Consider the following 20,699-nt stretch of genomic DNA (forward strand, 5'->3'; position numbering starts at 1 on the left):
GTTTAAAATATCTTAATTTTCAGGTTATTCAGAAATATATTTTGTGAATAATAAGAATTATTTCATAAATATATACGTATAAATATAAATATATATCTACAGGATCTACGGTGCAGGAGAAAACTCTTTAAAGAAAAAAAATTGCACTTCTAGATTATTAAGATCTTGTCATATTTACCCTTCAAGTGAAACATAAATTACCAGTCCAGGTACTTTTGGCACAAGTTTTTAGTTGAAATTCAACACAATCTTAAAAACACAATGCTTTTATATTTTATTCACTGGAATATGAAGAATCAAACAGACTTTAGAATTGTGGAAAACAAACAAACAAACCAAATATCTGCAACTGCTTAATTAAATACAAAAAAAAAAATCTTTTTTTTTTTTTGGTGACTAACTAAAGTCTATTCCAGCCTGGAAGAATTTTTCAAATTTAGTCAGATTTTTTAGGAGACCTTAATCCTGTCTGTACATCTATCTGGAAAGTGTAAAATGTTATCACCAAGAGGTTTTCTCCAATTTCCTCAGCAAGGACTCCCAGTCTACACGCAAACGTAACATCATCTTTTTCCACTCAAGTATGTCTTTTTCAGATCACACTCCAGTATATAAGGACAAAAAATAAATGTATAATAAAAAGATTGGATAAATCAGGAGAGGCTTTTTGGTCTTGAATTCTTCACCCACTAACAATGAAGCAGCACTGTAGGCAGCCCAAAACACCCCAAATAGCTTAAAAAAAAAAAAAAAAAAAATATTAGCAAGTCAAATAACTTTTTGCATATCATAGAGTAAAAACACTGTTTACAACATTTCTTGAAAGCCAACTCTGACAACCGATTGTGGTAAATAGCAAAACTTATGAAGAATGTTAAAAATGTGTTGAGAATGTTTGTTCTCACTCTGCTCCTTGACTTCTGTAAATGGGGCCTTTTCTTATCACACTTGAATCTCTGTAATCAGATATCTCTAAATCTAAAGAAATTTAATGTTAAATAAAATTAGGTTTTGTAGAGTTAACTGGTGAAAGTTTTCTAACATATATCTCAACAAACCTTGAATTTAAACAAGAAACACGCACAATAGCTCACTACACACAGATGATTAAGTGATTGGGAAAAAAATTTTGGCAAAAAAATCCTTAAGTTTAAAAAGTTTTATCCTAAATTTCTAATGATATAAAAAACAGATTTTTCCATTTTATAATAATACACTCATATAGTACATAAATAATATTAAATTCCAACTTTCACTGAACTGTGTGACTAAACGATGATCAGAGGACAATGGTTTTGGCAATTTTAGGAGTAGTCTCTGAAGTACAGGCAGTCCCTGGATTACAAATGCCAGACTTACAGACAACTCATACTTGCCCTTTAATGTGATGTAAATTTGTCCTCACTTTGAAAGGAAGGAACCAACCCCTACTCGCAACAAATTCTTCATCACAACTGCCTTCACTTGCTGCACGTGCAGCTTTTAAATCATTGAAAAGGCTTGGAGCCTTTAAAATAAGAAACGTATGCACATGTTCTGACTCACCTACAAATTCGACTTAAAGATTTAAGGACATAGTTAGGAACAGATCTTGTTAGCAATCCGGGGACTGTGTATATTCAAACAGGTTTTAACCCAAGTAAAACAACACAGAGCAGGAAGTGATCCTGAATGATTCGATAAAGCGGTTATGTTCACTAAGGGTAGGATAATTAATCCCAGCAAGTGGCAAGCTGCTGTACTGCAAGACTTTTAAGACAAGTTCTAATAATGGGTAAACTGTCAACTTTTATTTTTAAAGATTTCAGGCAGAAGGTAAGGTCTTCCCCATGGCCCCTAAAATGTTTGAAGAGTTCAAATATGCAAGGATAGTCTCAAAATATTCTTTTACAATACTTGTAATAACAATAGTTACCACCTGAGTGCCTACTCTGTGCCAGGCACTATACTAGGCATTATATATACTTTACAATCCTCATAACAAACCCAAAAAAGTATTTAAGATTTCACTTTGCAGATGAGCAAACTGACGGTAAGAAAAGTTAAGATACCTCCCCAAAAGCCAGACAGCAAGTGGCAGAACCAGGATTTGAATTCAAAAACCCACATTGTTTTTAATACCCAGTGCTTATATAATGTCAGTATTAGCCTGTAGGTACCCAATTCTAAAAGGAATCGTTATTTCTTTTATATTGGAATTAGTAATGAACTTTAAAAAGAATCAAATATCATAAAAATTAAGTGGCTCTGGCTACTCATAAAAAAATACTTTAGTGGGGAGACTACATAATCGCAGTTCTGAAAGTGGTGGTCTTAAAAAGTTCTATTATCCACAAAGAAAAAAGTTATATTCACTGTATAATATACACACACATGCTAAAGCAGTCATTTATTCCCCAAAGTTGTTCAAAATTAATAAATGCCAAAATTTAAGTAACATTACTATTTATTATTAATACTTAATATTATCTGTAAATGTATATGTATCTTAATGTAAATATAACACAGCATAAAGAATTTCTGATCTCTACAATACAGCAAAGTCAATTTATTAGAATCATGTTTATTATATAAGAAAGTTACTACTCAAACAAGAGTAACAGTTATTAAATAAATGCACAGTGGAATTTTAAATAAATATCCTCCTCAAAAGTCTAAGTCAGATGAAATTGTGCTATAAACATGGGGAAGAAAAATTCAACATTAAAAATTCTCTAAGTGTAATATCCCAAGGCCTGATTTACTCTTTGTACTTTTTATTCCCTAGACATGTAACTAATTTCTAGCAGATTAAAGGGGAAAACTAAAAGAAATACAATAAGTAAGATCAGTAAGGAAGGTCACTGCTCCAAAACACTACCAACTGTTTGATAAACAGTTATATATTATGATATTTTTAGCCAGAGAACTAGTATACTTTTGACATTGGAAAATAGCACACTTCTTTCTATAATACACTCTACGTAACTTACTTTTATAAGTGCAGACACCACTTCAAATGATCCAACCACCAAAAGTACAGGGGCTATTACAATGAGAGGAAGTAATGAATATCCTATAACTCCAAGAACTTGGCCATATGCAACCTGTGAATTTTCAAATTTTAAATAAATATCACAGAAATCAAGATACTCATTTTAATCACTATTGAACATCATATACTGTTTACTTATATACACAAGAGAATAAAGAAAAAGTCATAAAGTAGCATAATCCTTACATTTCAAATCATTATACAAATATATATACTATTCCAATAATTTTCCTGGATTGTCTCACATGCATATATATTTCTGCTAAATGAATTTGAGCATAATTTTGGTTAAATTCCTCAACATATCTGTTGGAATTTTGTGACTGTATTACATTTTCAGATTAATTTAGGAAAATTTTGACATATTCAGAATTACTGACTCTCTCAAGTTCCTGGGAGCACCACTACTGCTTCAATGATTATATGTTTTCTGAAAATACCCAAATCTACATTTCTAGTCCTTATCTTTCTCTTGAGCTTTAGACTTACAAATCTAATTACTTTCAGTGTATCTATAGCGTATACACTGTCACTACTTCCCTTAAGTTGTAGGAGGATTACTTGAAAGGACCACAGTCACCTTGTTCAGATGAAAAAAATCAAGGTCTAGAGAAGCTAGTTGTGACAAATGCAGACTGGAAAGGAAGGGAGAAGGGGTGAGGAGAGACAAGAGAAAATATTCTTAGTAGCTCCTATATGCCAAGTTCAGTGATAAGGCTTCACAGCTGTGAAGATCAAATGAAGTAGCAATCCTATGAAGTAGGTATTATCATCCCCATTAGGAAAAAACTAAGTCTTAGACAAAACGTTTGCTCAAGAAAGCAAGACTGGTAGGTGATAAAGTTCACATTAAGATCTAGGCTTCTTAATTAACTCCTGCATCAACAGTCCTACACTGCCAAAAAAATTTAGTGATATCTATTTTCAAATAAATATTACATTAGATTATGTGTAGAATATAAGAAATACTATGTTAACAAATTAATTTTAGGTCTCCATTAAAATTATTTTCATTTCCATGTGAAAAAGCTTGGTAAGTAAATGTTATTGTAAACTAATTTGAGAGTTCTAGGTTAAGATGTTGGATTGTACACACATATGCAATATCACTGTCTCCTGAAACTCTACTAAAATAAAACAGAAAAAAGAAAACTCCTTTTTTATAAGGGGCATATCCAGGAAAAGAACAGGAGACAGGAGAACAGCAGCATAATTTTAGAAGCTAGAAAGCAGATGGGTAAGAGCTAAGTAATAGCCTTGGCAGACCTTTCCACCAAGCGCAAAAAAACGATTCAAAGTTTCTGCATTTAGCATTTGATACTCATAGTCTGCCTGACATGAGCCAGTACTCACATCATAACTCTGCCTTGCATCCCTTTGTTTTACTCTCTCCACAGAATAAACCACTAGAATTCCCAGGTATATAAAACCCATTGCTACTGAGTGGATTCTGATTCACAGAGACCCTATAGGACAGAGTAGAACTGCCCCATAGGGTTTCCAAGGAGCAGCTGGTGGATCTGAACTGCCGACCTTCTGGTTAGCAGCTGTAGCTCTTAACCACTGCGCCACCAGTGCCCCTAGGTATATAGCAATTCATAGTCTTAATTAATAAAATACTGGATGGCTCTCAAGGTGTGACTCACGGACTCCTGAGGGTCGTAGAGACCCTTCCAGAACACTAACGTCACAATTATTTTTTATAATAATATTAATAAGACATTGTTTGCCTTTTTCATTGGATTGATATTTGCACTAATTGGGCAAAAAGGCAACGGTGGGTAAAACTGCTGTTGTCTTGGCACAAATCCAGGTGGCACAAACTGTACTAGTAGCTATTGTGTTCTTTACTACGTACACAGAAAAAGAAGGAAAAAAGCCAGTACATTTAAGAATGTCCTTGATGAAGCAATAAAAATGATTTTTATTAAACTTCAACTTTTGAGTATGTATCTTTTTAATATTCTGTGTGACAAAATGGGAAGTACACATGAAGCATTTCTGCTGCATACTGAAGTTCAAGGACTATCCCAAGGAAGAGCACTTGTGTGAATAAGTGAAGAGTTGAGTTAGATGCTTTTTTTCACAGAATGCCATTTTTACTTGAAAGAACAACTGAAAGACAAACCATGGTTATTCAGATTTGGGTCATGGTAGGCCTTTTCTTGAAAATGAATGAAGTGAGCCCATCGCTTCAGGGAAAACAACTGACAGTATTTGCTGCAAATGATAAAATCTTTGAGTTTTCAAGCAAAAATCAGAATTTTGGAAAACTTGTATCTATCACTGTAAGCTTGACAGTTTTCCAATAAAGACTTTTCTGATGATATAAGCAGTGATATCAATGATTATGATTTCCTGATACTGTATAATAAAATGTGTCAACATTTGGAAGATCTGCATAACTCAGTGTACAAATGTTTTCCAAATGACCAACATATGATGCTACCAAGTCCTGCATGGCTAAAAAGATCCATTCAAAGTGAATTTTAATGAAAGAGTATGAAAAGTTCACTGATATGGCTTCAGATTCCAAATCTTGAAGAAACTACTACTTCTCAAGTTTTGGTACAGTATCTAAAAATATCAATTGTCTGAAAAGACTATTAAAATACTGCTGTCTTTTCCAATAACATGTCTGTGTGAGGTCTTATTTTCTTCATATACTTTACCAAAACCACCTATCATCACAGATTAAATACAAAAAAGCAGATAAAAAATACAGCTACCTTCCATTAAGCTAGACAATAAGGCTACTTGCAAAAATGTAAAACAATGTCACTCTTACTTTTTTTGTTTTAGAAAATAGTTATTTTTCTTAAAAATGGGCTATGCTAACAGGTAGTTGGTTTACTGTTATTTTTAATGAATATTTAAAATTTTTGTTTTAATTTCTAATATGGTAAATATAGATAAACATAAGCTACATAAACAAAAACTCTGTGGGGGGACTTCAGATTGGAAATTTTGAGAACTGCTGTAACAATTATATGCTTCTTTAAAAAGCTGTGATGCTTGAGGAGTGGGATGGGATCTTTTCTTTCCTATTCATTCCTTGTAACATTTACTGAGTAAGCACAATACTAACTTGTTGAATAATAAATCATCTTAAAGGACTAGCACGACTTAAAAGCAATTCTGGGACAAGAAACCATTATACTGAGTGTAGTTACTGACTGTACCTACAGTACCAAAAATAAAGCCTACCATAAAAAGCAAAAGCTATTTTCCAAGTCAACTACTTACTTCTCCACCAAGAACTCTGGCCAGTAAGAAAATTGTTAGGGAACCAAATATCCAAATGGTGATAATCCATGAGACCACCTTAAGGGAAAACAACAAAAAATATTTCATGCAATTAATTTCTTTGTATCAAACAAGCTGATAATTTTACAGGAACTCAATTCTCTGCCATATAAGATAGTTTGACATGCCCAATTTTAGGTCACGGAAAGGTTATGTGAGTTCCTAGGTATCTTCCCAAACCTTAACAAGAATACAATGTTTAATACAATTTTACACCCACATTGAAAATTTGTCAATGATTAATTGCCTAAGGAAACCTCAGTATTTCAAGATCTATGATAAAAGAATACTGCAAAAAAAGACAACAAAGCGCTTATTCCAACCCCCTGGTTTATAGCATCCTTCAATGAAAATTAATAACTGAAACAAGTTAGCAGTCTTCTCTGGAGTTCTTTAAAACTTAGTTACACATTCATCCAATTAATGGAATAGGAAAGACATTTCAGACAACTTTGACTCCTCAGACTTAGCGTAATGATACATGCACGTATTTCCAAAGTCTGTCTGCTGGAAGGGCCTAGAAACAATGACACCTCAGTAGCAACATAAGCATGCTTATTATCCACATCCTAGTTTCTAAATATCATTCCCAATAAAAGGAAGCAAGACTCCTTACAAAAATGGCTGAGTCCAGGACCAGAGCAGGGAAAAATAAGATGAGCCTGGAAAACCCTGTAGGGTCAGAAAGTAAGGAAGTACTCAAAAAAGGATGGGGACATGCTGACAGGATACAGAAGCCAACCTGAAGGGGTGAAAGGTGGAACAATTTGAACAGTAAAATAAATGATGATACTACTGGCTTATAACTCAGAGAACAAACAGCTATGAGTTCATATTGAAATAAATAATAATTAAGTAACGGGAAAGAAGGATAATTTTTCCTTAGAGAAAAATAACAATAAATATCAAAGGAATGAGGGAAATAGAAAAATCTCTATTCAGCAAACACTATAGTAATAATTTCTACATGCCAATATGCATCAATTGAAGCTAAAATTAGTGGGCTAAAGTTTGATGAGAAACAGGATATTTGCATAATTGCGAAGTATCTCTATATTAATTATAAAGGGAAAAATAGCACCTTTACAATGGAGGAACTGGGTAGACATTACTTTATCATCTAATCAACTGATCAAGATAAATATCACCAGTAGTAAGACATTTCAGTATCATACCCAAAGAAGGATACAACATCATTTCTATGGTAATCTTGCTAAAAATGCATAAACTCAATCCAATCATAAGAAAACATCAAACTTAAAGTGAGCAATATTCTATGAGGGCAATAATCTTGCTTTTAGCCTTAGAATCCTTTGCTCAAATGAAAGATTATACAAAATAGATAAAACAAAAAATGTTCTAGATGAAGGTCTGGTGGTGGACAGGAGGTCAAAACCCCCCTTCACCTTCAGTGGTCCTTACAACACTTCAGAATACCTAATATAAACTACTGATCTAGGGTGAATATTAATAAGACCAGTGTAATTTTCATTGAATACAGTTCTCAGAAATCATACCTCCAAAGGTTCCTTGTGGTAGGCTGAATAACGTCCACCTCCCAAGATGTCTACATCCTAATCCCAAGAACTGTGAATGTTTCCTTATACAGGAAAAGGGACTATGCATATGTGATTGAGTTAAATATCTTGAGATGGGGAGATTATCCTGGATTATCTGGGTGGGCCCTAATGTAATCACAAGTATCCATATAACAGGGAGGCAGAGGGAGACTTGACTATAGTAGAAGAGATGATGATGTGACCCTGGAAGCAGAGACTGGAGTGATGTGGCTAGGAGCCAAGGAATGCTGGCAGCCTCTAAAAGTGGAAGAGGCAAGAAAGATTCTCCCCTGGAGGCACCAGAAGAACCAGCCCTGCCGACATCTTGATTTTAATCCCTTAAGACTCATTTTGGACTTCTGACCCCCAGAACTGTCAGAGAACAAATTTATGTTGTTTTAAGCCAGTAAATTTGTGGCAACTTGTTACAACAGCAACAGGAAACCAACACATTTCAAAAATCACTCTGTGGTAAAGAGTTACTTTTTACTTCCCTAAAGTCTTAAAATAAGGACAGGGATGTTTCTGTGTGTATTTTGATGAAAAAGATAAAGCCCCTGAGAGTAGGACAAAGTGGTGAAAATATCAGAAGCACTATAAAAAAAAAAATACTGATGGAATCCTTGCCATTATTTATTAAAAATGTTTATTTTTAAAAACAATTAAAAATGAATAGAAGGTAGCAACACGATTATAAGTAATGTGTCTCAAGCTCTGCATCTCTTGGGGAAGTCAGAAGAGGCAGAGTAAATGAGGGATTGTCACTTCTGGTCAGCTGGGAGTAGTTCCATCCATATACTCCAGTGTGTCATACAAATAATAACATTTTGTATGTGAATGATGATGTGGAAAAGTTTGGGAAGCACTGATTTAAGGTATTCCCACTTAATTATTAACAGTTTTGGGGATGAACAAGAAATACTGGGTAAAGATACAGCATTTCTCAAACAATGTATTAATTACAGTTAATACTTCACTATATTAATTTTTAAACCTCTTGAAATATTTAGAATTTGTGTAAAACAAAATATACTTACCCTAAACTGTCCATATAATGATATCATGGAAAAGAAAAGAACAACAGCCAGAGGACCCCAAAAGTCAGGATTGTCTCTCACCACTTGTCTGTTAAAACCGAGCGATGGCACTGGCATCAAAACACATCGGATTTTGTAGTAAATATCCTTTAGATCGATATCCAATTCCTCCCTATATTTTTAAAATAAAAATTCTCAAAAGGTACACTCCTGAATACTGAGGCAGTTGCAAAAGAATTTAAGAAAAATGTAAATATGACAGTATTGTCTCCCTAGGTCAAAAAACACTTTCATTTAAAGCACCATATTTCACTGATTCTAAGGTGTACATTTTTCAACATTTCACCATCTTTAAAGTTGGGAGATTCATCTCATAATAGCTGTGGTCTTACTACCACTGTTGTCAGCTTAGAGTGAAGCCAAGTGCTTCAAAGATTTGCCTTTCCTTTTCCTTGTCTCCTGGAGGAACTACCAATTTGGAACAACTTTAAATAAAATTCTCTGCTTGAGACTTTTTTGGACTATACTGATAATTCAGACTGCAAATCTATATGAGAACCAGTGTGGCATTTACACTCTCAGGGAAAATTTTTTTTCTTCTAACACTCCACCCAGTGCCAAATGTACATAAGCAAACTTCCTTGCTGTCCCTTTCACAGAGGAGATAACCCTCTGAAGTTTGTTTTCTTTCTTAATGATATGTAAAATAACCGTATCTTATAATCCATAGTGTCTTAGATTGAATAAAATATGGTATACCAATATTAACATAAAACTTGGGGTGTTTTAGCACCTGATCTACCAATCTATACTAACCACTACTAACAATCTACTACAAAGAATACCTTGGTAATGTCTTAATTTTACAAAGCTATAGGTTCTTCTTTCCAAAATTCCTAATTTCTTTATTTCCCAGGTGATACATAATCACTTTAAACATTTCAAGTACTGTGAAGAAAGTGCAATTCTCCCTATAACCTCAACCCCTGTGGCAGCTCTAGAACTACGGGTATAGGAGCGATTTGAGTGGTAATCTTTTTTGAAGTCTTAATTTCTCTTAAGGCTGAATTTGTATAGCTAGCACCAAAGCACTCATTTTTTCATTTAGATTGCATGTTTACTTGAAGTAGCTGATAGTCCCAAGTAAGTCCTAAATGTTTGGTGTATATTTGTGTGTGTGTGTGTGTGTGTCTGTGTGTCTGTCTGTGTGTCTGTGTGTGTCTGTGTGTGTGTGTGTGTCTGTGTCTGTGTGAGAAACAGACACACAGAATTACCATTCTTTTAATTTTTACCATTCAATAGGTTAAAACAATTTTTTCATTATTGTATCAGTTTTTTTATTACTAGTAAAATTGAAAATTGCTATATCTTTTGAGCAAAAAAGATAACGTTCTCAATATTTGCCTTTAAATAACATGAAGGAACATAATTATCCCACAGATTAGCCTGAATAACAAAAAAATACATATTATAATTTTTACACACAAGAGTGGCTTGTTATCTTCAGGATCATCATCTTCAACTTCCAAAAGCCAGCCATACCCTCTCTGTCTCAGAAATGCAGTAGCTGTAGATTCTTTGCTAAAATCTCCACCAAGGTTTAATCTGACATCTGGAGATGGTATTGAACCACTGAGATCTTGGGAGAAAAGAAAACAAAATTGTAAACAAGGGTAAAATGTGCTCCTCAAAATGAGCATATATTCAACCACGATCATTATCGTGTAAAGATCTCTAACTAGGAACATCGGCTATTTTGTACAATCTTTGAATTTTATAGAGATAGGTATCTAAAAACCATCTTCTATTCTACAAGCAAGAAAATGAGAGAGAGAGGTAAAAAGACATACAAAAGATTTCACAGCTAATTAGCTAGACTAGTACCAGAATCTAGAATTATAACAGCAACCCTTTAAAATTTAAATGGAAGATATATATAAAATGTATTAAATGATAGCACTTTTTATTCCCTTTATTATTATATATATTAGTGCTCAGGAAAAGTAATTGTACAAATCCTTTTTAAAGGCATTGTTGTTGGGTACCTGTCATGGATTGAATTTTATCCCCCCAAAATATGTGTCAACTTGGTTAGGCCATAAGTCCCAGTATTGTGTGGTTGTCCTCCATTTTGTGATTGTAATTTTATGTTAAAGAGGATTAGGGTGAGATTGTAACACCCTTACCCAGGTCACATTCCAGATCCAATATAAAGGGAATTTCCCTGGGGTGTGGCCTTCACCACCTTTTATCTCTCAGGAGACAAAAAGGACAGGGAAGCTGGGGGTGGGGAGGTGGGGGGTGGAGATCTCATACCACCAAGAAAGCAGTGCCGAGAGCAGGGCACATCCTTTGTACCTGGGGTCCCTGTGAAGAGAAGCTCCTAGTCCAGGGGAACACTGATGAGAAGGCCAACAGAGAAAGAAAGCCTTCCCCTGGAGCTGACACCCTGAATTTGGACTTTCAGCCTATTTTACTGTGAAGAAATAAATTTCTCTTTGTTAAAGCCAATCACTTATGGTACTTCTGTTATAGCAGCACTAGATGATGAAGACAGTACCTTTAAGTGGATTCGGACTCACAGTGACTCCATATGACAGAGTAGAACAAAAGGTAAACTCTAAATAATTTTCTCTACTTTTTCATGTATTTATTTGTATAGTCTTTCATTTAAATCAAGTATTTACACTAAGTGCTTCATAAATATTAATGCTTGTTGTTGTTAGCTGCTGTCGAGTCAACTCTGACTCATGGTGACCCCAGCTGCGCAGAGCAGAACTGCTCCATAGGGTTTTCAAGGCTGTGACCATTTGGAAGATCACCAGGCCTGTCCTCCAAAGTGCCTCCGGGTGGGTTCGAACTGCCGTCTTTCAGCTAGCAGTTGAGCACTGAACTATTTGCACTACCCAGGGACTCCTATATTAATGTTTAAACCTGCTGCCGTTGAGTCAATTCTGACTCATAGCAAACCTACAGGACAGAGTAGAACTGCCTCATAGGGTTTCCAAGGAGTGGCTGGTGGATTCAAACTGCCGATCTTTTCGTTAGCAGCCGAATGCTTAACCACTGTGCCACCAGGGTTCCATATTAATGCTTGATTTTTGACAAATTTGCCTCGTTCCCTGCTATTTCACCCAACTCTTTTCCTTATGTGACTACATCACTCATCTTTAGTTTTGACAAAAATAGAAAAAGGGCTTTTTTTTGTCAGCTCTAACAAGGGGTGAAAAGATTCAGTTATCCACATTAAAAAATCAATTTCATTTAGAGTCTACACAATATTTTAGAGGTTACAGATAATCACTATAGTACAAATGAACATATTCTGGCTGGAAGTCAAATAGCAATTTAAGAAGGAAAAAAAACTTGTAGGACTAGACAATATGTACTAGTAAACAACCATCAATGCTGTTGAATAGAAGTCACAAGATTGGAGTAGTACTTCAGAAAAATGATTTTGGCAACAGCAAGCCAGAACACTCTTAAGATCCTCCTTCCTTGGAGTTTATCTCCAACCAATATTAAAGTCAGTTTCCTTCAAAATAAATAAATAACAAGTTTTCCACATAAAGAAGACCTTAATTTGCATATTACTCTAACTCCTAATTTTAAAGGCCATTAAAATTTTGGCTTAAACTTCAATGAATGGCACAATTATGATTCACATCCTGGTCTGTTCTGACAACTCGTATAATAAATTATAATAAAGTTTGCGTTCTGAAGCTAAGTCTTACCTTAGCTACTAATTAATTCAGGAAATCGTTTATGGCTTCTGGGCCCCCACTTCCTACTCAAAGTTCCTTTCAGGTTTAACATTACAGGCTTCTGAAAAGTTTTTATAAGGGGGATTACTCAGCAAAACATAAAACGCAAGTACTTTTGAATTTCACTGTCCTTTCCTACCTAGCATTTAAAAACAGTCCCTGCAGATGCTAAAAGCCGTACAACCTTGTGGCCACATTCCTTAACTGTGTTTAAATAACCTCTCAAATTACTCTGCTTTTTTATCTTAATCTAAGTTAAAATGAAAGAGTTGAAACTTAACTAAAATTCCATTTCTCACAGATAAAAAGAGTGCTTTTTCTTGATTTAACAAGAGGAAGACTTAGATCAGGATGTCATTAGAGCAGTAACATTAAAGGTCTTAGAATTATGAGGCAGGATAGCACCTTAACAACTGTTTCCTAGCCTCTACTAAGGACTGTACTTAAAGTGGCCAGAAAGATCCTGAGGGGTTGCTTCATAAATTACACTTAATTTAAACCAAATATGGATATATAAACTATACTGCTAAGCAGTGTTGTGCTAAAGAATTGTGTATGTTTAGCAGTTTGTCACAGCATGGCTGCTAGAACTTTAAAAAGGCATCTTTAGAGGATGGGGCCAAGATGGCAGAGTAGTCAGACAGCTTCCTACATCCCTCTTACAACAAACACCTGGAACAACAAGTGATTTGATTGTATATGAATATCTAGGAGCCCCGAACAAGACAAAGTTGAGGGATCGGATTGAGTGGTGGGGGGGAGACAGAGATGTTTGGAAGAGGCGAGGAGTTGCCAGACCTGACTTAGCGGAAGCCGCAGCCCTTTAGCCCGGACCGGCTCAGGGTGCACAGTGAAGCAGGCATAAGCTCCGCGCACTCGCTCGGGAAGCAGTTTCCACATCGAGAGAAATCCAGCAGAAGAGATTCTGCTTGGACACTCAGAACCAGTAAAATGCAGCACCCAAGTGGCTGAAGATAAGTACATGTGTGTGGCCTTTTGTGGGGATTTAAAAAAAAAATCCATTTGGGAAAAACCTCTCTCCCATTTACCTCCTCCCTCCCCACTTTGTACCAGTCTAGCTGGCTTCAGAGATCTCTGAGTCCACCAGGCCAGAAGCAGATCCCATAAGGCGCCCTGACCCATTCTCCTGGCCCTGGAGAGGAAACAAATTAACAAACAGGGAAAAAATTAAGCTACTGGCTGCCCTAAGCCAGGAACTCAGGGTTGGCACAGCTCCTTTGCCTAGGCACAGGCATAAGGGGCCCACAGACTTTGAGTGCCTTCCACCCCTGTATAGACTTGTGTGGACCCATCTCAACAGCGTAAGCCCTCACTACCACAGTACAACAGGGTAAACACCTTAAATCTAACTTCAACTGTTTCAGCTCTGAAGTAGCAGATTTGTGGCGCTTGATACTACTCTGCCCTTGAAGTAGGCAACTTACCGGTCTGCACGAGGGGCTTGAGGACTGGTGGCTCCACCCACGTCACCTAGCCACCTGCTACAGGGTTCCAAGAATAAGTGGTGCCCCCGAGTCTTTACAACCAACAGAGTAGGGTGCTGAAAGTCCAGCTACAAAACTCACCTACCTACTCACTCTAGGGAACAGGGACACGATTTCCTTTCAGACACTCGGACGGCTGTCAGCCCCGGCCTTGCTCAGCACGTGACCCCCTACTGCAGCCAGACACCTGTGCCTACACCAATCACCCATACCTCTCTAAGACTGTAGGTGAGAACCTACACCACACACTTGGTGACCAACTGCCTGGACAACTGAGCTGAACCCATACAGGAAAATTTAACAGACTCCTGGGTACACATACTTAGTTACAGAACTACCTGGTGACAGGATGTTAGAGCTTCAAAGATGCCAATAATTAAACTAGCGCACACGAGCAGCCTATTTGGGCATATCAAAACAAAACAAGAAGCTAGGGCACACTAAACAAATAAAAAATAAAATTATAATAACTTATTGATGGCTTGGAGACAACAGTCAATATCAAATCACAAAAAGAGGCAGTCCATGATGGCTTTAGCAAGCTCCCAAAAGAAAAAATCAACAAATTCTCTGCAGGAAGAAAATTTCTTGAAATTACTGGAGACAGAATACAAAAGATTAATATATGGAACTCTTTAAGAAATTAGAAAGGAATTTTTTCAAAATGGAGAAACAGCCAAAGAACATAAAGGCAAAGTAGTAGTGGACCTTAAAAAAGTTATTCAAGGGCATAATGACAAATTTAATAGACTGCAAGAGTCCTTAAACAGCAATCAGAAACCCAGAAGATTAACAATAAAATTTCAGAATTAGACAACTCAATAGAAAGTCATAGGAGTAGAATTGAGGCAGTAGAAGTCAGAATTTGTGACACTGAAGATAAAGCACCTGACACCAACTTATTTGAGGAAAAATCAGATAAAAGAATTAAAAAGAATAAAGAAACTCTAAGATTTATGTGGGACTCTATCAAGAGAAATAATCTACGAGTAATTGGAGTACCAGAATTGGGGGTGGGGTGGGGCGGATAACAGAAAATACAGAGAAAACTGTTGAAGATTTGTTGACAGAAAACTTCCTGGTATCATGAAAGATGAGAACATATCTATCCAAGATGCTCATCGAAACTCACATAAGGTAGATCCCAAAAGAAAGTCAACAAGACATATTATAATCAAACTTGCCAAAACCAAAGATAAAGAGAGAATTTTAAGAGTGACTAGCAATAAAAGAAAAGTCATCTACAAAGAAGAGTCAATTAGAATAAGCTCCGACTACTCAGCATAAACCATGCAGGCAAGAAGGCAATGGGATGACATATATAAAGCCCTGAAGAAAAACAACTGCCAGCCAAGAATTACATATCCAGCAAAACTGTCTCTCAAATATGATGGCAAAATTAGGGCATTTCAAGAAAAACAGAAGTTCAGGGAATTTGCAAAAACCAAACCAAAATTACACGAAATACTAAAAGGAGTCCTCAAGTTAGAAAATCAGTAACATCAGATAACAAAGGAAGACTAGAACACAGGACAGAGCAACCAGATACTGACTCAAGATAGGGAAGTCACAAAAATACATCAAAGCTAAAACACTGAAAATAGGGAAACAGAGATATCAATATGTAAAAAAGTACATTAAAACAAAAAAGAGGGACTTAAAAAATGTAGACACAGATTCTTCATATGGAGGGGAAGTTAAGGCAATATAAAGAAATAAAAGACTGGTATAAACTTAGAAAAATAGGGGTAAATATTAAGGTAATCACAAATGAAGCTAACAATCCTACAAATCAAAATAAAAAACTAGAAAAATATAAAGACTCAGCAAACACAAAATCAACAATAAAAAGAAAAAAAGAAAATAAAGAAAAATGACTCAGAAAAGAAAATTAAGTGAAACAAAGAAACTGTGAACAACACACAAAAAAAGACATCAAAATGACAGCACTAAACTCATACCTATCAATAATCGTGCTGAATGTAAATGGACTAAATACATCAATAAAGAGACAAATGGTAGCAGACTGGATAAAAAAACACCATCCGTCTATATGCTGACTACAAGAGACACACCTTAAAGACACAAACAAGCTAAAACTCAAAAGAATGGAAAAAATATATCAAGCAAACAACACTCAAAAAAGAGCAGGAGTGGCAATATTAATCTCTGACAAAATAGACTTTAAAGTAAAACCCACCACAAAGGACAAGGAAGGACACTACATAATGATTAAAAGGTCATAACCAGAAGGACATAACTGTAATAAATATTTACGCACCCAATGACAGGGCTCCAAAATACTTAAACTCTAACAGCACTGAAAAGAGAAACAGACAGCTCTATAATAATAGTAGGAGACTTCAACATACCACTTTTGGTGAAGGACAGAAATAACATCCAGAAAGATGCTCAACAAAGACTCGGAAGAGCTAAATGCTACAATCAACCAACTTGATCTCACACACATATACTGAACACTTCACCCAACAGCAGCCAAGTACACTTTCTTTTCCAACACACATGGAACATTCTCCAGAATAAACCACAGATTAGGACATACAGCAAGCCTTAATGAAATACAAAGCAACGAAATACTACAAAGTGTCTTTTATGACCATAAAACCATAAAATTAGAAATCAACAACACAAAAAACAAGGAAAAAAAATCAAACACATGGAAACTGAACAACACCTTGCTGAAAAACTACCGGAACTACCGGGTTATAGAAGAAATTAAGGATGCAATAAAGAAACTCATAGAATCAAATGAGAATGAAAACACATCCCAACAGAACCTTTGGGACACAGCAAAAGCAGTGCTCAGAAGTTTATAGCAATAAATACACACATCCAAAAAGAAAGGGTCATAATCAAAGCATTAACCCTACAACTGGAAGAAGTAGAAAGAGAGCAGCAAAAGAAGCCCACAGGTGCCAGAAGGAAGGAAATAATAAGAATTAGAGCAGAATTAAATGAAATAGAGAATAGAAAACAATTGAAAGGGTTAACAAGTCCAAAAGCTGGTTCTTTGAAAAGATCAAGAAAATTGATAAACCACTGGCCAAACTGACAAAAGAAAAACAGGAGAGGAGCAAATAACCCATTAAGAAATGAGATGGGTGATATCACAACAGACCCAACTGAAATTAAAAGAATCATAACAGATTACTATGAAAAATGGTACTCTAACAAATCTGAAAACCTAGAGAAAATGGACAAATTTCTAGAAACTCACTACCTATCTAAACTAACACAAATAGAGGTAGAACAACTAAATAAACCCATAACAAAAGAGACTGAAGAGGTTATTAAAAAACTCAGAACAAAAAAAAAAAGCCCTGGCCCAGATGGCTTCACTGGAGAATTCTACCAAACTTAGAGAAGCATTAACACCACTTCTACTAAAGGTATGTCAGAGCATAGAAAAGGATGGAACACTCCCAAACTCATTCTAGTTGTGTCCTGTTAGGTACAAGTGGGACTTTGTAATTTTCTTTAGAGATGGTGTTCGGTTTAAGGAGATGGTACCGGTGCCAAGTTGACAAGGAGTGAACTGTGATGCTTAAGGTATTGTGTCAGCTTGGCTAGGCCATGATTCTCAGTGGTTTCACAGTTAACTAATGATGTAGTTAGGCAGTTATGTAATGATGTAGTCATCCTCCATGATGTGATCTGATGTCATCAGCCAGTCAGTTGTAACAGGAGTTTCCTTGGGTGTGTGTCCTGCATCCAATATATATATGGATGTTCTGGCAAAGCTCATTTGCTTACTGTGGATCCTGCATCGGGTTTGTCATCATCTGACCTCTGATTCTGGTGACTTGAGCCAGCGGCCTGCCGTATTGCCTGCCGATTTTAGGATTCGTCAGCCTCCACAGCCTGTGAGCCAGCAGCCTGCCATCTTACCTGCCAGTCTTGGGATTCATTGGCCTCCACACCCTGTGAGCCAGTGGCCTGCCACCTGACCTGCCGATCCTGGGTTCGTCAGCCCATGAAGCTACATGAGTCAGAAGAAGCCTCTAGCCTGACGACTGACCCACAGACTTGGGACTTGCCAGCCTTTACAACCACGAGTAAATCTCTCTCTTTTTCTCTACACACACACACACACACACACACACACGTATACATTCTCCTTTACTTCAGTTGGTTCGTACCAGTTGATGCATCTTAGATGGCCGCTTGCAAGCTTTTAAGACCCCAGCCGCCACTCACCGAAGTAGGATGCAAAACATTTTCTTAATAAGCTTTCTTATGCCAGTTAACCTAGATGTCCCCTGAAAGCATGATCCCGCGACCCCTACCCCTGCTACTCTGTCTCTCAAAGTGTTTGTATTCAGGAAACTTCTTAGCTTTGGTTTAGTCCAGTTGTGCTGACTTTCCCTCTAGTGTGTGCTGTCCTTCCCTTCCCCTAAGATAATTCTTATCTACTATCTAGTTAGTAAATAATCCTCACCCTCCCCCCCACCCTCCTAACCATCAAAGAATGTTTTCTTCTGTGTTTAAACCTTTTCTTGAGTTTTTATAATACTGGTCTTGTATAGTTTTTGTTCTTCTGTGACTGACTAAATTCACTCAGCATAATGAGTTCCAGCTTCCTCCATGTTATGTTTCACGGCTTCATCGTTTTCTTTATCATTGCGTAGTATTCCATTGTGTGGATTTACCACAGTTTGTTTATCCATTCATCTGTCCATGTTGCTGAGCCCATATATAACCTCCATCCCTGTCACCACGGCCACTTTGTTCATGAGCCCACTGGGCAATCACAGGAGCGGCTGGGGAAAGAGGATGACTGGTTTCCACAGAACGCGTCACCCTATGCACTTGACTGTTAAAGTTGTCCTCTGCCAAGGTCACCCTTTGGTGAACACCCACGTGAAACACAAATATCTTCACTTCCTTGGCCCATTCAGAGAGGTCTATCCACATACCTCTTCTCCACGCCTCCATGCCTCCTTGTCACCAATTTTCTAATCATGTTCCTTCCAAGTCCCTGACCATCCTGTCAAACCACTGGCCACAGCCCATAAATCAGTATATAATTGCACATCTGGCCATTTCTCCTTCCAAGCAAAGTGAACAACCAGGTGCACTGCTTGAAGTTCTGCCCATTGGGAGGATTTTCCTTCACTACTGTCTTTAGGGAGGTTCCAGAAAGAGGCTATGGTACTGCCACTGTCTACTTTCGAGTGGTGCCTGTATATCGTGCAGAACCATCTGTAAACCAGGCATGAGTTTTCTCTTTCTCAGTCAACTGATCATAAGGAATTCCCCATGAGGTCATAGGTGCAGACTGGGTAGGGGACAGATAATGTGACAGGAGTAGAGACCATGGGTATTTGAGTCACTTCCTCATGCAACTTACCTGTGCCTTCAGGCCCTGCTTGGGCCTGACCTTGCATATACCACTTCCATTGAATGATGGAGTGTTGTGTACATCCAACTTTATGGCTCTGTAGGTCAGACAGTACCCAGATCATGATGGGCAACTCAGGCCACATAGTGATTTGGTGGCCTCTAGTTAAGCATTCAGTCTCTACTAAGGCCCAGTAACAAGCCGAAGGCTATTTCTCAAAAGGAGAGTAGTTATCTGCAGAGGATCGCAGAGCTATACTCCAAAATCCTAAGGGTCTGTGTTGTGATTCACCAATAGGCCAAAGACTCCAAACAGCATGTCTATCTACAGCTGACACTTGGAGCAACACTGGATCAGCCAGATCATACAGCCAAGTGGAAGAGCAGCTTGCACAGCAACCTGAACCTGTTGTAGAGCCTTCTCTTGGTCTGGGCCCCACTCAAAACTAGCAGCTTTTCAAGTCATTTGATAAATAGGCCAAAGTAGCACCCCCAAATGAGGAATATGTTACTTCCAAAATCCAAAAAGGCTCACTGGGCATCGTGTCTCCTTTTTAGTTGTAGTAGAGGCCAGATGTAACAACTTATCCTTCACTTTACAAGGAGCATCTCAACAAGCACATACCACTGGACTCCTAGAAATTTCACTGAGGTGGAAGCCGCCTGAATTTTTGTCTGATTAATTTCCCACACCTTCTAGCATGTAGATGTTTTACCAGTAAGTCCAGAATCATTGATATTTCTTCCTTACTAATCAGCATAATACCATCAATGTAATGGACCAGTGAGACGTCTTGTGGAAGGGAAAGGCAATCAAATTCCCTGTAGACTAAATTATGACATAGGGCTGGAAAGTTGATGTAACCCTGAGGTAGGCAACTAAAGGTGTATTGCTGGCCTTGCCAGCTAAAGGCAAACTGCTTCTGCTGGTCCTTCAAAACAGGTACGGAGAAAAAGGCATTAGCCAGATCAATAGCTGCATACCAGGTACCAGGAGATGTATTACTTTGCTCAAGCAATGAAACTACATCTGGAACAGCAGCTGCAATTGGAGTCACCACATGGTTAATTTTTTGATAATCCGCTGTCTCTCTCCAATATCATCTGTTTTTTGCACAGGCCAAACAGGTGCA

General features: G+C 37.1%; 1 protein-coding gene across 2 annotated transcripts in view; it reads right to left on the bottom strand.

Annotated features, from left to right (window-relative positions):
* Positions 1 to 445: 445 nt before the first annotated feature.
* YIPF4 (Yip1 domain family member 4) overlaps positions 446 to 20,699 on the bottom strand; it is a 30,963-nt gene continuing 10,709 nt past the window's right edge. The window contains exons 2-6 of one of the 2 annotated variants that reach the window (XM_023736241.1): positions 10,422 to 10,575; positions 9,018 to 9,108; positions 6,281 to 6,358; positions 2,973 to 3,086; positions 446 to 735 (exon numbers count right to left, since the gene is read on the bottom strand). In XM_023736241.1, the coding sequence (XP_023592009.1) occupies positions 598 to 735; positions 2,973 to 3,086; positions 6,281 to 6,358; positions 9,018 to 9,108; positions 10,422 to 10,575 (575 nt within the window). In that variant the 3' untranslated portion in view covers positions 446 to 597. Of the gene's footprint in view, positions 736 to 2,972; positions 3,087 to 6,280; positions 6,359 to 8,936; positions 9,109 to 10,421; positions 10,576 to 20,699 lie in introns of both variants that reach the window. The other variant, XM_004369573.2, reaches the window with a different exon arrangement.

The sequence above is a fragment of the Trichechus manatus genome, unplaced genomic scaffold (assembly GCF_000243295.1).
Source record: "Trichechus manatus latirostris isolate Lorelei unplaced genomic scaffold, TriManLat1.0 scaffold00005, whole genome shotgun sequence".
NCBI classification, from domain to species: Eukaryota; Metazoa; Chordata; class Mammalia; order Sirenia; family Trichechidae; genus Trichechus; species Trichechus manatus.